This window comes from Melanaphis sacchari, unplaced genomic scaffold, assembly GCF_002803265.2.
Source record: "Melanaphis sacchari strain LSU unplaced genomic scaffold, SCAv2.0 Contig94_pilon_pilon, whole genome shotgun sequence".
Classification (NCBI taxonomy): Eukaryota; Metazoa; Arthropoda; class Insecta; order Hemiptera; family Aphididae; genus Melanaphis; species Melanaphis sacchari.
This window is the reverse complement of record NW_020271674.1, coordinates 398,324-419,158: the sequence shown is the minus strand read 5'-3', so window position 1 is coordinate 419,158 and position 20,835 is coordinate 398,324. Positions and strand designations below refer to the sequence as shown.

General features: G+C 25.7%; 1 protein-coding gene across 3 annotated transcripts; it reads right to left on the bottom strand.

The window, feature by feature from the left end:
* Positions 1–1,476: 1,476 nt before the first annotated feature.
* On the bottom strand, positions 1,477–20,288 carry LOC112603059 (eukaryotic translation initiation factor 3 subunit C-like). Of its 3 annotated transcripts, XM_025351458.1 has the most exons (19): positions 19,870–20,288; positions 18,178–18,275; positions 17,999–18,103; positions 11,509–11,778; positions 8,618–8,820; positions 8,463–8,536; positions 7,536–7,613; positions 5,221–5,299; positions 4,777–5,159; positions 4,578–4,699; positions 4,437–4,500; positions 4,085–4,347; positions 3,804–4,016; positions 3,587–3,740; positions 2,608–2,835; positions 2,327–2,467; positions 2,119–2,245; positions 1,872–2,035; positions 1,477–1,809 (listed from the first exon to the last, which is right to left on the bottom strand). In XM_025351458.1, the coding sequence occupies exons 6-19, from the start codon at positions 8,475–8,477 to the stop codon at positions 1,612–1,614; spliced, it is 2,229 nt and encodes a 742-aa protein (XP_025207243.1). In that variant the 5' UTR covers positions 8,478–8,536; positions 8,618–8,820; positions 11,509–11,778; positions 17,999–18,103; positions 18,178–18,275; positions 19,870–20,288; the 3' UTR covers positions 1,477–1,611. The 3 variants fall into 3 exon arrangements, with proteins under 3 accessions (XP_025207243.1, XP_025207244.1, XP_025207245.1); XM_025351459.1 differs by lacking the exons at positions 8,618–8,820; positions 11,509–11,778; XM_025351460.1 differs by lacking the exons at positions 8,618–8,820; positions 11,509–11,778; positions 17,999–18,103; positions 18,178–18,275.
* Positions 20,289–20,835: the final 547 nt, after the last annotated feature.

Below are 20,835 nucleotides of genomic sequence, written 5' to 3'. Positions count from 1 at the left end.
TTTATTACTTTCATTAACTTATTCATATAAATTACTTTTATTGAGAATAGAAATACATTTTATGAACAATTACAGATAATAGATCCACCTAATTTTTACTTATAATATATATGATATTATTAAGTGAAAGTTATAAATATATTGTATAATATTTATTTATTATTATTACTAAGTATGTATTATGATAGACAATTTATATCAGAGTAAATGGTTTTAATATACTGATTTGGAAACATCAGAAAATAATTAATATAAAGAGATTATTTTGTTTAACATACAAAGAAATTAAAATAAAATGGAATAAAAATATGTAATAGTAAAGTTTTATTTTTGAAGTGTATTTTATCAGTAACATATTAAGAGTTGAAAATTAAAAAAAGTAAAAATTCAATAGTAATAATTTAAAATATAATAACTAAGAATAACAAATGACATAATTTGTTAGTCTATAATAATTGATAATTTCAACAGATTCCTTTAATATAAAACCCATCATAACACCTTAAAATTCTAAACAAGTTGTTTCTGATTACTTGTGATCCACTTGCAAAAATAATTAAGTCCTATTTAAATGTGATATCTATACAGAATATATGACCAAATGGAATAAATTTTTATACTATTTTAAGGCCCTAAAGAATTTTACTGAATAATTTGTTCATCTAAATGTACGTAAAAAGTTAATTTTATTATGATGGATACAAATTTTTCACATAACTGTTTCATTTTTATTTTTTAAAATCCATAATATAACATATTACATCGGCATTAGCTTATAAATTAACTAGTGGAGTAACTAAGTCATATTATGGATGTTACCCATTAATTTTACTAAATGCATTTTCACAACAGTGATTTCATCACGATTATTTATTATTAATAAAAATACTATATATATTGTACTATATATTTTATTTAAATAGAATACAAATGTATATAACTAATATTAAAATTTGAATAACTAAATCAAAATTTAAGAATGTCAAGATTAGTCATCCAATTCATTGCGTTATTCTTAATTTCTAAGTGTTATACAATTTATTAAATTTCAAAGTTTAAAACAGAGGTGGTTAATAAAGTATTTTAATAAATGGATGATAACAGATGATCAGATAATTAGTAGAAATACTTCATGCAATATACTTTACAGGATTAATGTTGTACTTTAAATAATAAAAATAATAGAATATAATTATTAACTTATACTCTATATAATTAAACAATCAAGAATTATTAAATTAATATCATAACTATTGTATAATTAGTTTATTTGAGGTACATTTTAGATTGTTTAAATTATAATAAATATGGTTGATAAAAATAACACAAATTTGAAATATTTATAAATAATGTTAAATTTTAAATTTCAAATATTTAATTTCTTATAGAATAAAAATGTATTCTATACCAATTTCATTCAATATAAAAGTATAAAATATTTTCTTTTTAGATTTAAGTTTATATTTATAACTGTAATGTTTATAAAATAGAAAATAATAACTATTTGATTGAATCCTTTTATTGGAGTCCATAAGGTTATTAACTTTTTCGGCTGTTTGCAGAGAAAGTTATGGTAATGAGTCAGTGATATGACTATTGCATATAGTAACTCTAAAATAAATCATCATTTGAGAAAATTATGTTTTGAATGATATCTTCTGGGAGTTTAAACATCGCTGATAATACATTTGTTGAAACAGAGTGAATAGTATCAGAATGATTCTGTATATATTTACTAAAAGATATTTTTTTTAACTGAAATTCTAATATATCTTTTATTTTATCTTTTTCAAGGAAATAGTACCATACCTGTTATCAAAATACGTAATTTAATAAATAATAAAAATAAAAATTTATCAAAATAATTATACCTTGGAATTCATTTTTACGTTGATTAAAAAATTGCGGCATGCAGATAAATTTCCATTCCTCAATGCTTCACCAGCTGCCAAAATATTGTCTTTTATCGATACTGGAGGAACAGTTAAATACTGGTATTCACTAGAATGCTGTTGCTGATTAATATATTCGCGAGCTAGTTTATATTTTTAAAATTCAATTGAGAAATACATTTACATAGTATACAATTTATTTAATACTATTTATAATTTAATTTACCAGTTTCTTTAAACATAGCTGATACCAGGTACACGCCTTCCAAGACTTGTAAATCAATATGCATATGAAAAGGCATTTGTCTTTGTTTTTCAACTTTTTTTTGTTCTTCATTAAGTTCATGTAGTCTCTTTACAAAAATAATATTTGAACATTAGAAAATAATAATTAACTGTTTATTATTGTGTAATTATTAATATAATGTATTTACTTGTGGTGACAATCCCTGACCTAATAACTCTTTCACTTTACCAGTCATCATTAAATCAACTAAATACTTGTGTGCATGTTGAATATTTCCTGCTTGAAATGCAGACAATCCCATACATGCCATAGTACGATTGTAAAGAATCTGTATTAGATGTATATAATTCAATCAAATAACCGTTACTGTGTATACATGCATATTATATATTAAGTTGGGTGGTAACAGACTTTGTTTGTCTATAAAATAACAATATATGACAACTCTAATACTTATATAATACATACTTGAATTTCAGGATCTAAGTCTTGAATGGGTTTGTTAAGCAAACCGGCTCTGGATAATATTTGTTCTGCATTAAAAAAGCTATGGTGGAAGGCATAATAATAAGCTTGACACAAAAATGTTCTTGGTTTCAAACAATTTGTATTATCGTTGGCATAAATATAATGGCATAATTTTTCCATTTTTATAAGATTTGGTTCACATGGAAAACTAGATCCGACTAGATCATACTAAAATTACATTATTGAGAATTAAAATTGAACAAATATAGTACAAATTAAATATTTATTGAAGATATTATCAATAAATTCCACTAGTTAATATCAGTATAGATTTCAATTATATTATTATTATTTATTATTATTATGTGTAAATAAAGATATTTATGTTTTATAGCCAAAAAAAATTTCAGCCAAATCGGTTCAGTAGTTTTCTCGGTTAGCGCGGTCTAAGAAAAACCCTTACAATATTGTATATATAGTATAGATTTTAATTTCAACAGGAAATATAACAAAAAACATCATATACTCAGAAGTCTTATAAAATTCTTATTTTTTTTTTTTCTTCATCAACCTCAATAAAATTCTTTATCAACCATAATTTATTTCTTTTTTATCTGTATTTATTTTTATCATTTATAACGCTAGCAAAATTTCAATCCGTTTTCATTAATCGTTTTTTTATATTTACTTGCCGATCACATTAAACAATAATATTTGAATAAAAAATTCTACATATCATGGTCCGAAGGCAAAATAAACAACCAATCACGGGCGAAGCTGTGACGGGTCGGCTAGTTGATTTATATAATTGAAAATAGGCATTAATAGTTATTCATAAATAATATGAGTTATATTAAAAAGGACTTACTCATTCTATATTTTACAGAAAAGCCAAAGAAAAAAAAAGTATAAGATAATGTAACAATGGAAATGTGTTAAATTAAACACAAACTAAAATGTTCAATTTATATATTTTTACCTTGAGGGTCCTTAATGTAAAGACATTAAATTTGTAGTAGAGATGGTCAATATTACGCATATAAATACGGCAGACTTCTGACTTAATGTTTTGTTCTTCCAAGAACAGTTGAGCTTTATCAATGATTTGACAAATACGTATTTCATTCTTTAATCTAAATGTTATAATTTAATGTGTTAAATCATAAAAATTAATATCATATTAACAAAATAAAAACCTGTGCGCATAATCCATACTGCGAGGATTACATTCTTTCAAACTTCTTTTGAATTCGTCATCTAACCGTTCAACAATTGTAAGCACACATCCCCGTACTCTATAATTAGGCTCGAATAATGAATCATCATCTTCTGCTACTGATTCCCCAATGAATACTGAACCTCTATGAGGGAGAATCGAGTTCAGAAGTTCAACGACACAATTCAACAATCTAAAATAAACTTATTTTCTGTTAATATTTAACAATATATATTAATAATTATAGAATGATTAACATACTTGCTCCAAATTTTTGGCTTCATAGTATCAGAAACTTCAAAATAGTAATCAAAAATAGAAGAAATAATTGACATTTTTATTTTTACTATTAATCCCTCTGCAAACCAACGAGTTTCTGAAATCAATAACAATTCATACAACATTCCAATTTGTTCAATTCGATCTGTACATTCCTTTCCGTAGGCAGCAATTACTTCAGTTAATTTAAGTAAAACAGCCTTTGAAGTAACTTTCTTATATTTTGCAAATGTTTTAGATTTTTCCTAGGAAAAAAAATTTAAAAGATTGAACAATGACAAATTATTAAAACTTATAACTAATAATTAATTGGAATAGCTACTCTTCTTCGTACTTTTTGCCATATAGAATAACTTTCATCTTCTTCATCACTTTCATCATCGTCATTATCAGTTGATCTAGTATTAAAATATTTTTTGATATAAAAATAGAAGTAATAAGTATTAGTATTAAATGTTAATCAAAATTAATTTACTTTTTAATAAACCATTCTCCTATACTTTGATATTCATAATAACCTTTATCTTCACTGCTATCAGAGTTATTACCATCATCAAACAAAATAAGACTGTAAGAAACCTCACCATTTTTTTGTACCTAAATTAAAATATTGATATTAATGTATCTATGATTGAAAAATAAGTAGATTTAAACTAAAATAAAAGAATCTTAACCTTGGGTATTTTTTCTTCAGTTTTTTTGAAAGAAGCAGTCAATGTTTCATCTTCACTTTCTCTATCATCAGAATCTACATCTTCATATTCATTTTGGTCTTCTTTTTTGTAAGATAGATCAGTTTTTTCTCGGAATTCAATCAATACACTCGGATAATGTTTTACATATTTTCTAAATTCTTGTCTAAGGAAAGCCAAACTTTTAAATTTTTTTTTTGATAAATTTTTTCGTCCTACTCTATCATTCCAAACATCATTAATAAAATCTTCAATTTCAACTAAGAATTGGACAAAAAAATATGGTGGTAAATCAATTTCTTCATAAAGTAACTCTGAAATGAGGAATTCATTTTCATCACTTAACGCGGTTAGTTCCTTAAAACCTATAAAAAGTTTAATGGTTTATTAAGGTTGTTCTTTATTTAAGAGCGTATATAAACTTACTGGTCAGCAAGCGACTCATATCTTTGATTTCAATATGATTTCTGATCTGCTTTATTATTTTTTTTATATCTTCATATTTCTAAAATTTAAGTTAACAAAATAAAAAAAGTTTATTTAAAGAAATAGTTATTCAAAATATATTTTGAACAACTTTTGTTGTGGCAGACACAAATGACAATAACTCACATACCACCATAATACCATTAATACCTCTAATATTAAAATTAGATGATACTTGTCTACTGTCTAGGAAACTTTTATTAATATCAAAAATTGGAAATTTATAATTTGTATACCTATTCCATAATTACTTTCTAATTATAATTTATAAAATGTCTGGAGTTTATTATGCTATTCATGGTAAGTAAAATTTATTAAATTATTAAGTTAACATTTTAATTTTATATTTTCATTATAAAATTGATTTGCCATTATCAGTTATCAAAACTCATAATGGGCCAACAGATATACATACATTTAATGAAAAGAAATTATTCATAAATTCATGTAAACATTTTTCAATTCAAGAATTTATATCTTACATCCGATATCTAAAGAGTAGATATCTTCAAGGTGTATGTTACTAAAAAGTAACTGAATTCCATTCATTTTTGGTATACACTAAGCTTGTTGTGTTAAAAACCATTTTAAATGAAAAAATTTACACCAATTTTATGGTAATGAACATTGCAATGTAAATTTTGTCAAGTCCTGGCGAGAAATTTCTTCTTCAATATGTAAGCTAACTATTAGATATTTTTGTCAAGAACTTATATATAACAAGTTGTATCACACAATATCCATGTATTGTTACTTTTAGGTAAGGATTATAATTTATTTGGTCTACTTAATTATAATTTTTCAGTATTTGATTTTGAAAATTACATGTAAGAAATAAAATATTATTTTAGAAATAATTAAAAACCTTTGAAATAAATTATTAATATATGTTATGAAAAATGTATACTAAATAATTTAAGTAATAAACCATCAATGGGGACAATCAATCAGTTTTAAAACATGTCCATGATAACTGTTCACTGGTTGATGATCTAATAGGTCCATAATACACACTTATATTTAAAAGTTTAACTATTAAAATTAAAAAAGAGAGAAATGGTTTTATACTGACTAAAAATGGAGAAATAGTCAAATTTATGAATTTTGCTCAAAAAGATGGTATTGCCATGCTCATTGGAAAAAAATTAAACATTTTACCACCATATTTAGAAGATTCTCCTAATTTAAAAATTATTGAAATATTTAAAATAAAAAATTTATCTAGTCAACTTGAATATTGGATAATAATACTAAAAAAAAAAAAAAAAAATTATAATATTTCATCATAGCGGAAAAAAATTATTATAACTATTTAATAAAAAAATTATTATTATTCATACAAACATTTCAATAAAATTACAACATATTTTTAAGATTGGGTATATAATTAAATTTCTTTTTTTTATTTAGATGGAGATCAAAGTGGTTGGATTGTTGTGGAGTTTTGTAACAATGAAAGTATTGAAGTGGTAATGAAGTCTTGCATCAAAATATGTTTGATACATTGATGTCACACTTCAACTTTAAAAAAATTAACCTGTTAATATTTATAATAATATAGTATGATGATTTTAATTTTTACTAATATTATACTCATTTATACTTGTATACTGAAATAATTATACCTGCCTAATTTTTGATAAATGTTATTATTATTAACTGAATATTTTGCAATTAATGTGATAAAATATTGATGATTTTTTGTTAGGATAACATGATATTAGAGGTCAATTAGTTTTTTAATAATATTACAATAACGTCTACAAATATTGTTATAAGTTTATAACATTATAAGAATACTCTTGTTATCTGACAAAATATTAGTACCAATTGAAATATTGAAATTGTTTTTTTCCTGACATTAAATATAATTATTAAGTATTTTTATTTTGAAAATAGTAAAATATTTTTAACTATAAATATTTATTTCAATATTAAATTTTAACATTAACATTCTATTTTCATTCAAAGTTTAATAATTAACATAAGTTAATAAATTCAATCCCAAATTATGATCTTTTATTAGAAAATATAATAGTGAGATTTTAATGAATGCAATAAGCAAATGTAGATGGGTGAGTTCAATTAATATTTTGTACTACTTACTATCATTACTATCAATTATTAAGTAGATATAACATTCAAAAAGAAATATATTTCACAATATAGTGTAAGTTACCACTACAGTAGCACATTTTAAGCAATTGAAAACATTATTGTAACAAATAAAGTAAATAATTATAAAAGTTACTTACTGGGGTATTCTCCATTAATGGAAAAAGTGTTTTGTTCTGGATATTTAAGTCAACAAATGTAGCCATATCTGAGTCAATCTGTAAAACAAATAACAACTCTGAAGATAAAAATCTACAGTTTTAATTAATCACAAATAAAATTTATTGTATTGAGACATATGAAAAACATAGGAATCAAAAGATACACAGACAACATTTGTTAGTAGTGGTACCTAACTGTTTGTTGAAAAATAATTCTTGTGCTTGGCCTAAAACTTCTAAGCAAGCGAAGAAATTTGTTCAAAAAAAAATTAAATTGAATATGAATATGAATATTTTACAAATTTAGACAACAAATTGGACATGAAGTTTTCATTAATAAATTTTAATAAATATATTATCTAGTTTATCTAGTGAATTGTATACTAATCCATTTCGCACAAATTGTTCTGGTTCATACAAAGAAGCAAAAATAAAATTGCCATTGGCAATACATGAATTTGATTTATCAAGTGCTGATGACATTATCAAAGGGACGACAAAAAGAATGTACTATCATAAATGTCAAAGTTTATCTCTCACTACAATTATAAAATAAAAAAAACTTAAAGTCAACAATTCAAAACAAATAAAAATATTTTCTAATAACTGTCCTCATTATCACAGTAAAATTCAAAATGCTTTTTTTTTTCTAATGCATTTGTAGTTGTATGTAATAATTTGCATTTTTCTAAAAAAGTTGTCAGATGTTTTTCAATCAGTTCATTTATACAAATAAATAAATATTTTTGAACCTGATGATTCTTATGTTAAGTTTATGACTTGGGCAAAGATTCTTTTTGGAAATTTAAAGTAACCCAAAGCATGAATGTTTTTTTACAGTATTTAAAAAAATAAATATATTTCAATATTGTAACAATAAAGTAAATATTTATGGAAGTTACTTACTGGGGTATTCTCCATTTGTTGGGAGTCTCGTACTGGATATTCAAACTAGAGAATGGAGCTATATTTGAGTCAATCTGTAAAACAAATTACAACTATGAAGATAAAAAACTACAGTTTTAAATGTTTTAAGTAATCATAAATAAAATTTATTGTACCTAAATACGCAAAAACCGTGGAGTTGAAAAGATACATATACAAAATTGGAATTAGCAACTTCGGTGATAAAATGCAAGAGTTAGGAAATAGGGAATAGTGAACAGCCACGAGTGACGTGTCATGTAGATGTGATGTGTCGTTAATGTTGATAAACAATATCACACCACGCCACACTGCAGTGTAGCCAAAATTAAATAACAACCTGTGAAAGCGTCCAAATGTATTTTAATTTCCTACCGCCATTACATTTTTTCATTTAAGATTATAAAAATAAAAATATAAATTGTATGATGTTTATTAATTTGAACATCAGATAAACTGTTATATAATATCCTATAATGTTATGGATATAAATATTTTATATTGATTACTAAAATAGAATAATATATTCCAGATAATAATTTTGTAATAATTGTATAATGTATTAATTTACATTTTGTTATTTAAAAATGTATATTAGTTGAAATAGTTGAATAAACTCAATATTAACAATACTAAACAATAAGCCTGGGCATAAATGATTAAAAAAGTTAAAGTCAAGTTAATTTTAACATTTTAACTTAATTTTTTCAAATTTAATTTTCATTAAAATTAATTGTTAATTTAAATAATTTTTATTGATATAACTTAATAAATAACGAGTTAATTTTAATCATATCCAAGTTAAATTGTTTTCAATATTGCAGTTATTCTTTAATTTGTGACACAAATTTATATTTTTAATAACATATATTGAATATCTTTGAAACCAATCGTTTTAAATAAACAAATTCAACATTTTTCCGCCATTAGTCAATTTTTTTCAGGTACCCCTTGAGATTATATCGCGTACCCCAGGTTACGCTATAGATAAAATAATTAAGTGAAAATTACTTTTGAAATTTGTTCGATTTTATATAACTAGTATAACTTTTGATTTTAAGTTTTAAATTAATAACATTAAATTGTAAATATTTGATGCTTATCTATCTATTGCCTTTTTTAACCTCAAATAATTTACCAATTAGTTCCCGTGTGATAAGGTTGTACGGCCAATCCATTTTTCTATTATCTATGCCAGGGGTCGGCAACCTTTTTAACCACACGGGCCATTTTTTTTTTCAATTGTTCATCAAGGGCCACATTAAAAAAAAAATTACATATTATGATATAATACTTATAATTGTATTGCTATTATGAAACGGTTAGATTAGATTTTATTTATAAAGGAAAAAGAATTATATAATATTGAAAATTATATGAAAAATGTTATTGAACAAAAGTAAAACACAAAAATTAACCACCTTTGTGCGGGCCATCAAAAATTACTTTGCAGGCCGCATGCGGCCCGCGGGTTGCCGACCCCTGATCTATGCAATTGATAGTTTGATTAGGTTACTTTAATTTCGATTTTTCACTAACAAACTTTAACAAATTTGTCAATAATTAAAATAATAATAATTGGTTCTCACAAATATACTTTAACAAAGTTTTCTATAATTAAAATAATAGTACCTAATAAAATCAAACTAACAGTTGAAAATTATGCATGACCCCACGTAAATAATCTTTTTAACTTTTATTATAAAATCACTACATATATTTTAAGTTTTTTGGCTCGATCATTAAACTTTTTTTTTAATGATTGTTGATTTCCTGCAACTAATTATTTAACTTTCAACCGATTGACACATTCATCTTTTTGTATTTCAGTAATTAATTCCCATATAGATACATGAATCTATGAATTTAACATTGACAAAAAGAAAAGCAGTTGTGCCATTTTTCCACTGAATTGTTTGTTTGAGACAAATCTGCTTCCACAAGAGCAAAACAATTCCAAATTGTAATACTAAATTTTGGTTCTACATTGTAATCGTCCAATACAATTACTTTCAAAGTAATTAATAAGTGGTGTTAAAAACTCTTCATTGGTTGAAAAGTTATTAATTTCAATGGATTTCAATAACGTCTTCTTGAGGTACGAATGCTTAAGCTGGTATCATGTGGACATGCAGAGCAAATCCTGAGTCCTCTTTATATTTTTTTTGATAAATTAATTTCTTGGAAATGTCACCATACACTGTACATACTAAGATAAGTGAAAAAACAACCAATTATAACCACATCAGAAAATTCAAATCTTACTTTATTCATTGTTGTTTTTTTGTAAACCATCATTGAAATTATTTGGGTTAACATTTGGATTAATCGATTTATTTAACTGCTCGAAAAAAATCGTTTGTAAGCTTTCTCTTTTTATTTTTGTCAGACAGTAAAGCATAAACAGATGGGATTACATGTGAATAATGTATTCCACGAATCGTATATAATTAGGAAAATATTGATGAAGCACTAGAAAAAGTTCCATTACATAACTAGTTTTCACTATTTTCCATTAGTTCAAAATTACTGTTTGTTGTAAATATTAAAATACGTTTAGTATCATTGAACCCATTATTGTACTGAAGAAAAAGTTCTCTATCGATAGAGAAAATTTTACCGGAATATTAAAATCAAAGTCGACTGGATTTTATGGAGCAGATTTGACGAACATGTTGTGTAGTCCTTTTCAATGTGGCGACACTCAGTAGTTGACCATCTACCAGTAATTCTACTTGATATTTTAAATTATATGTATAACATCTAATGGTTTTGTTATCGATATTATTGATAAAAAATATAAAATAACTGTCACTGTACGTCTATACCTTTATGCAATCGACAATGTGCATACAGCGTATAAAATAGCAATAGCAAAATGTAAAATAATAAATTATTACAATAATTGATAACTAACTAATTTAAAACGTTCTAAAAATTAGAATATTCTAAATGAAGTTATGAGGATGATGATAACATTGATAACTTTTAATATAATAAAACACATAATAATATGATAAATGAGTACCTGAACTATTGTTTCAAGAACTGAGGGTGTCGATTCACATGACGTACTTCTTGCTTTTTCTTTCATTTCATTTATCTGTATTTCGGCTTCAATTTTGGAAATATTCGAAACTTAATCATGGTCCGTGCATTTTATTTTTTCACCATTAGATGGACTTTTTGTCTTCCTCTACTTTTTTGTTTGTATTGTATACACCGTCAAATGCTTTTTTCCGGCATATTACATTCACGTTGATACATGTATTCATTATTTACTAAAGTGTAGGTGCTTCTTTATATATTTTAAATTAATAATTAAATAAATTATATTTTAATAAAAATAATTAATTAATAAAATAAAAATGTCGATAACTATGATCATAAATCCACAAGTTCAAATTATAAAAATAAAAATGCAGTTAATAAAACGATTCTACCGTTAAAAATATCAAAAGTATTATTAAATCAATTAGACGCTAATTTTCCTCAGATTTCTCTGTTTATTAAAACGACAGACAAACAATCCCACCAGACCCAATAAAACACATAAGATCTCCAAACAACGCCAACTTTCTATCTCTAAAAAAAGACACTAATATTTTTATTTTCGCAAATCGTATTTATTCTACTGCTCTTCCTGACAATGATACACAAATAACCACAGACGTTAATAACTATTCACAGACAGTTAACGAAACCAAACCTCGAAACCAGCCGTCAATATTCATCGAATCAAAGTTAAATTTTAATACTTTTATCACTAAAATGAATAAACTAACCAATTCCACTAGTTTCGAATGTAAAACTACCACCAAAGATCTGGAATTACAAAGTTTCAACTCAGATTCATATAGAGTCGTTATAAAATACCTTAAAGAGGTTTTTCCACTCTTTTCAGAAAAAAAAAAAAAATTATAGTATTAATTAAAAATCTTCACCCCTCAACTGATGTATCACCATAAAAAGTTAACTATCATTCCTAGATTTTCAAGCATAAAATATAAATAATGTACGCCATCGACTTTCCAAAGAGCCTCTCCTGATATTTTTTATTGACTTAGAGTCAGACTCAAACAATTCTGTAATTTTTAAAATAACCTCAATATGCTTCACAAAAATAAAAGTTGAAATCCCATTTAGTAGGAAAGACATCTCAGAATGGCATTCTTCTACGGAATCACCAATAATACAAATAAACTTCAAATTTTCCTAAAATAAAATAATGTAGGTATAGCTCTCATTACTGAAACGCATCTCACCACCAACTCAAAATTCAAAATATTTGATTATGTATGTCTTCAAGCAAATCACCCTGATGATTCAGCACACGCTGATACCACTTTACTAATTTCCTCTAAAATCCTGTACTCTTCTTTTTTTCTTAAATCAAACCAAAACATGAAACTAGTTGTTACATCCATAATTATTAACTCCATACTTAATTCAATAATATTAGCCTACTTTCATCCTGAATGCCTTTTTCTTTTAGAAAACTTATCACTATATCGTCTATATCTTCAATTGCTTAAAAACACATATATCATTGGTGTGGATTTTAACGCCTAACATAAAGCCTGGAGCAGTTGCATAAGAAACACGAGAGGCCGTACTTTGTCAAACTTTATCACAAGCAAACGTTACAAAATTATTTCTCTACCCTCTCCAATCTACTGACTAATTCACGTAAATAAACATCCTGACTTCCTTCACTTCTTCCTTTCCAATCTACCAAATCATATGTATACAAATATCACTAATTTAAATGATTCAGGGTCAAATTACACACCAATCACTCTCAAAATTTAAACCAATATCGACTTTAACCCTATCATCAAAAAGCGAAGAAATTGAAAAAAGTTTCCCAATTTAATGTGAACTCATTCCTCTCTTAATATAAGACTTAATCTAACTCTCGTCATCGCTTAAAATAATTATGGTGTAGAAATATTTTCCTCTTATAAAGTACAAAAAAAAAAAAAAAAAATAAATAAAATGAATGTATAAACATTATAATTTATTAGTGCTAAGTCAGGTTATTATTCCATATTCTTATTGTGCATGTAGTACAAATTGTTTAATATCCTAGTAATAAAAAAAAAATTATATTATTTACGAATGATTTTTTTCAATTTTAAATCTTTTTCTTTTGATGTTAACTTCGTTAAACTTTTTCCACTGAATCACAAACAATGTACTTTATTAAATCAGTGTTTGTCAATTGAATGTTGAAAATCTTCGACCTCATTAATGTTTAAATAAAATAAAATTTGTTATTACTAGAGGTCGGATTTTTATGATTTTACATATTCGTTTCTAGTCTATGCAGTTAAATGGGAGTGAGAAATCTTTACGATTCATGAAACACAGAATTCACAGGAAAAAATTTATTTTGCATAAAAAAGCATATTTTAGGGGTTAGAGAATATTTAATACGTAAGAGAATATTTGAGAATATTTTTCTAAAATTGGCATATAATGAACATATTTCACGTATATCAGCACTTTGATAAATACAATGTTCACTAAATGATTTATTTCTGGGTTTTAATAAAAATTAATCTCCATGTATTCCTTATCGATTGCGATAGCACATCGGTTATTTCGTTAGCTGTCACGACTATTCTCGTCGTCTACTAGTCGTCCGTCGCATCGCGTCGAGTGTTGATATCTGAGTGTGATATACATAATATTTTCTTTCCACTCGTCTCATATTACTATAACTGTCTATAACATACAAATATGCCGAAAACTTCAAGCAGTTTAAAAAGTTTATTTGCTCAATGGATTTCGTCGTACAATAACCAACAAACGATTTTCACGACAGATGGTGCAACAATTTTTTGTCAAGTTTGTGACAAAAATATTCCTTGCACCAAAAAGTCACAGGTAACACAACATGTACATACTAATGTCCACATAAATGGTTTAAAACGTAAATTAAATACTTCATCAAAACAATTATTTTTATCAGAAGCTACTCCCAATGAAAATAAAAATGATTTTAACAAAGATTTGTGTCTAGCCTTAGTAGCAGCTAATATACCTTGGTATAAAATGCAAGTTCCTCAATTTCGTACATTTTTAGAGAAATACACTGGCAAACATATACCAGATGAAAGTGCGTTACGTAAAAATTATCTCGAGCCGTGCTACTATAATACTTTAACAAAAATCAAAAATGAAATTGGTGAAAATAATATTTGGATTGCTGTAGATGAAACTACAGATACAAACGGTCGTTATGTTGCAAATTTACTGGTGGGAATATTAAAATCAAATACTCCGACTCGCCCATTTCTCCTGACATGCAAAGTTTTGGAAAAAACTAATCATTCCACTGTTGCTCGGTTTATCAATGATGGACTAAAATTATTATGGCCGTTGGGTGGAAATGACGAAAAAGTGTTGTTAATGTTATCGGATGCAGCTCCATACATGACAAAAACCGGTGATACACTAAAAGTTTTCTACCCAAATTTAATTCACGTTACGTGTGAAGCTCACATGATGAACAGGGTTGCAGAGAAAGTCAGAGAAATGTTACAAATGTGAACACATTAATCAGTAATCTAAAAAAAGTATTTTTAAAAGCGCCATATCATGTCCAGGTGTACAAAGAAATATTACCCAATGTGCCATTACCTCCAGAACCCGTATTAACTAGGTGGGGAACTTGGCTGGAAGCCGCTGTATTTAATTTCGATCATTTTGAGGGTTTGAAAAATGTTATAGACAAATTAAGTGAAGAAAAGTCGTCAGTCAGTATTGAAAAATGCAAAAACATGTTACACTTACAGTCTGTAAAAAATGATTTGATTTTTATTAAAACTAATTTTCTTCAAATTGTTACAACTATCAAAAGTTTGGAAAAATCAAATACTGCCTTAGTTGATATGATAAATATTATCGAAAACACTTTCACACAACTTGAGCAGATACCAGGAGAAAAAGGAGAAGTAGTAAAGACAAAAATATTGCAACTTCAACAAAAAAACAAAGGGTTCAAATTTTTGAAAAATATTGGACAAGTTCTTAGTGGAAATAACACAATACAACTTCCGGAAAATTATTCACCGACTATGGTAGCCGACTTGCAATATTCTCCAGTGACATCGGTGGATGTCGAACGATCATTCAGCATTTACAAGAACATTCTTACAAACCGGCGTACTAAAATGACACCGGAACACATGGAACAATATATAGTTATTAATTGTTATTGTAAAATAGATTAAATTAAATATATTTAAAACCAAATTAATAAAAAATAAATTTAATAATTTTTTTTTTTAATATTAAAAGAATATTTTGCATATTTAAAGACATAAAACATTATACAGGGTGTTCCAAAATGATTCATCCGATTTAAAAAAATCATATTTATTGTAAAATTTGATTAATCATGTTAGAATTAATTTTAAATTTTGATGGATTATTTTAAGTTTTAGGTACAATGCTTATAAATGTTCAATGTGACCCCCCTTACTTGCACAACACACATCTAAGCGATATTCAAATTCCTCATAAACCTGTTGAAGCATGTCAACTGTAACCAAGTTGATGGCGCCTGTAATGCGACTTTTCAATTCGTCAAAATCTTTTGGAAGGGGAGGTACATAAACAATGCTTTTTATGTAACCCCAGAGAAAAAAAAAAAAAAAAAAAAAAAACTTCTCAAAGCGGAGCACACAAAACGCTTTTTGTTGCTCGGTCGACATTTCGATAACAACTAATTAAGTTACGTCACTAACGATTACGGTGCCGAATTTAACAACTAGATAACTTAAAATAAACTTAGTTATCTAATCTTTCCATTAATACATTGGTCATTAACCTGCGATTAACCGTTGCCGAACTATATCAGTTCGTAATCGGATGAATCATTTTGGAACACTCTGTATATCTGGTATTTTAAAAGAATATTAAGAGAATATATTGCCTATTTTATGTGACATAAAAACATCATATTTTAAGGATTTTAAGAGAATATAAATCCTACCTCTAGTTATTACTATGATTGACATTAAAATTTTTATCTACATTTTTTATAAAATACAATTTCTATGCGTGTGCATGAATATTCAATAATCTTTTTGTTCCTAATATTGTTATATTCCCCAGCGTGAGTCACATGAGATTAAATCCACCACCACTTAACCCTGTCAATTATGAATACGATCGATCATTATTGTTTTTGCGTATAGATCGACCGGTCTATTGTATTATTAACAGGCCTAATTATTATTATACTGTTTTAGATAATGGTCAAATTATTAAATATTATCAGTAGGGCCCAGATTTATATATATTTGCATGTATTTTCTGAATAATCCAAAAAATAGCTAGGTCAGCTACAAGTTTGATTTGTAGTTAATAGATCCTAAATATTAAGTTTTATTTTGTATATTTTGTCATTTATTGACATGCACTGTATATTTTACAAATTTTTTATTACATATATACTGTTATTAAATGCATAATATGTAATATTTTACTTATTTTAATTAAAATAACGTATTTGACAAAGTCATTTTCTAATCTTATCTGAGACTTATTGAAACAAGGTGTAATATGTTATTGAGTAGATTTTAGTGAATCATACATTCATCGTGTTTGTCGTGATCAGTGTTTGCATATTTTTCATTCGATTTTATTTATTTATACTTAATGAAAATAAAAGACTTTTTTTAATTGATTTTTTTTTTTACATATTTAAAGTGCATAAATGCATGCATATCAAGTACGTTTTTAGTGTATATAATTCTGGGCCCTAATTATTGGGTATCATAACTGATGATAGTGTAATTTAAGTTGCCTATCCTCCTGGCCGTTAAGGCATATAAATTTGAAAATTTAATTTTAACAAAACCTAACAAAATTACAAAAATTTATAAACTAGTTAAAAGCAAACAAAAATATTTTGTCAACATTTTTTTATAAATTTTAAGTTTTGAAATTGAATTAAATTATACATTTTAACAACGAATAATTATGTTAATTCTTTTGTTAAAATTCAAAATCATTATCCATGAGGAAGAGAGAACTTGAGACTTCTATGCACACTATGAATTTTATTTTACTCAATGATAATTTAAAAATGTGTAAATTAATATATTTTGTTTTACTCAAAAGTTTATAATAATAACAAAATACATTATTTTAATAATTTAATATTAAATATCTATTAAATACAATGTTTTAGGCAAAAGTTAAATTAATATATGGCAACACTAATAGAAAAATAAATTATTTATTAAAACAATATTAAAAAACCTATCAGAAATTTACTTTGGTAGTTGTATAGGCTATTAAAACGACAAACAACTAGTCTCTCAAAATCATTTTTGTATACAATGATAAAATATCAAAAAATTCAAATATAACGCATCAATTACAGTAAGCCAGTAACTTTTACTATTTAAAACTCAGTAGTTGGTTATTATAAAATTATTACAATATAAATTACAAGGTAAATTAAAATAACCAATTGAAATTTAAAAGAATTCAAATACCTGGTTTAATTTCAATGGGTAACGGATTAATATCAATATCACCATCTTCAAATAAATTTGGTGATAATGAGATCTGTGGAATATTGAGTTCCAAGTTTTTGTATTCTAAAAAAATCACATAAGTGATTCAAATTAAAATCCTTAAATATAACTTGGATAAATTAAAAATATAAAATTACCTGAATCACTGGAGGTACTGGTAAAGGTGAAATTGAATTATTAAAAGTACCAAGACATTTTTTAATTTTTTGAGATAGTATATTTCTTGTTACTGGCTCTATAATAATTAAATATTGAAATTAAATAACTGTAATACCATTAATAACTACTTAAAAATATATGTATGTTACCAGAATTAAATAAACATTTTTGAGATGAAATAACTGGAGAATAAACTTGCTTTTCATAGATAGGTATCTGAATAAATGTATATTTTTGAAATTTTTGTAGTATCATGTCACATTATATATTTTTTTAAACTTAACTTGAATTAAATAAACAATTTTTTTCATTAATATGTTTCTGGATACATATATATATATATATATATTTGCTAAATGTATTTTAATTTATAAAATCAAATTATCATTTTTATTTTTATGAGTTATGTATAACTATCAGATGGATTTGGAAATGGTAGAATAATATTACTTATTGAAACAGAATTTTTATCAAATTCAACACTGTCACTTCATGATTTTGCAGCAAATACTTTGTGTATTTTCAATGCAATACTAGTCGCTTTCAAAATTTGACCTATACTCTGCTTTATTTAATATTTATTTAGTTTTAATAAAATCATCTAGAAATAAAAATATTAAATTTAAGTGCACATTAACAATTGATACATCAAATATATATCAGACCTGTTTTTTTAAATAGCTTTTTAATATGATATACATCCCAAGTAGTTGTAGGTGAATTTAGAATTTCCATTGATACAATAGGACATGGTCATATAATTTAAAATTTTTATAACTTGGAAAGAAACTTGATGTTTCATTAATCAACGATTTTCTTGGAATAATTTGTAGCCTGTCGTCAAATTCAACATTTACTACATATTAATGATTTATTTATTAATTGACCCTAAACTTAGTTGTACATTTTTGATGATGATTTAGATAGCGGTAGTCTATCATCACTAATAATTACTTCAATTTCATAATTATTAAGTAAAAATGCTTTGTTTTTTTAAAAATATTGATTTTAACCATTTTCTAAGCCAAAATAATGATAAATTTTAAGATATAGTTCTTTAAAAATAGTTAATTTATTAAGCGTTTTTAATAAAGCTCTTGGGTCTCTTGAAAGATAATATAGTCAAAAATGGGATTTCAATATTTTTAATATTTAAATATAGATTTATGGGAAATATTTTCTTCTAAAGCCTAGGTAACAATTAAATCTTTGAAATCAGTATTTGAATTTGTACTTGATAATGATTTAAGTAAAATCATTATTAGAGAATTCAATAAAAGATGTAATATCTACCATAGAATCTGTAGATACGTTTAATTTATTTAAAACAGTATGCTAGTAAAGGAGTTTAAATAAGTAACATTAATGTAAGATGTTACAATTTGATATTCAGAAATATTTGATTAATCTAATGACTTATGTTTAATAGTTTGACGTTTGACTAGTACATGCTCCATTTCTGGTAGGATCAATTATTAAATAATCAAATTTATTTTTTATCAATCTTTGCTGATGTTTAGAAGAAATAGATTCAATGGATTTTAACTTTTGACTTAAATATCCATCTTAAGACAGCACTAATCATAACATTAAAATAAAATCAATTATTGTAATACCTATTATATAATTTTACATAATTAGGTTTGTCATATTATATGAAAGCTACTTACTTTTTAAATGAATCTTCGTCACTTGACGACATGTCGACAATTAATGAACATGGTAGAATGTACGAGTAGATTGTAGATACGAGACGTAGTTTGTTGCGAGGTGGAAAGTAAAAACCATTAAACTTCTAAAAACACTGAAAGGAACAATGACAATATTATACATTTTAGGTTTAAATTCAAAAAACAACCAACAAATGACAATCGGAATAAGTTAAAGAACACAATATTATGTTTTACTTTATTGTTCACGTATAAATGTTAATCTAAAAATTCTAAAACACGATAATGAATATTATTGAAACAAGTCGAGAATACGACGGACGTGCGAATTGCGATGGCTTATGAAGGCGCGATGAGTGTGTCGAGTGAGAGCGCGTGCGATGGAAGTAGCAGGCTGGCCCACTGAGCTTAGTGCCCGAACGTGTTCGGCCGCCGCGTCGATACAATAAAGTAATTATTTGCGATAACAATTAATAATAATATTGTGTGCTACACGTCTTTACACCAGTGGTTCCCAACCCATGGGCCCCGACTGCCCTCGAACAGCGTAGTACAGGGCCGTGAACTTTAATATAATATTAACATTACTAAAGTCTATTCTTAAAACAAAATATTTTTTACACAATTAACGTTATCAAAGTATGAATGTAGTTTTATCTCATGTAGTTCGTTTATTATTAATAGGTAGTTACCTGTTACCTATTTGTCATTTTTATCGTGCACGGTGTGAAGCGTGTGCGGGTTGCGCTAAAATTGCACTAAGAAACATGATGGGCTTTTCAACAACCTATCTGCAAGAACGAGCTTTATCTACTTTATTTTTTATTTTTAAATAAATAAACTGAACGTTGAAAGTCATTTAAGGCTAAAACTATCCAGTTTTAATCCAGATTTTAAACCTTCTGGTGGGGGATAAGCAATATCAAAAATCTCATTTAACTGTTTAACTTATGATTAAGTTAAATT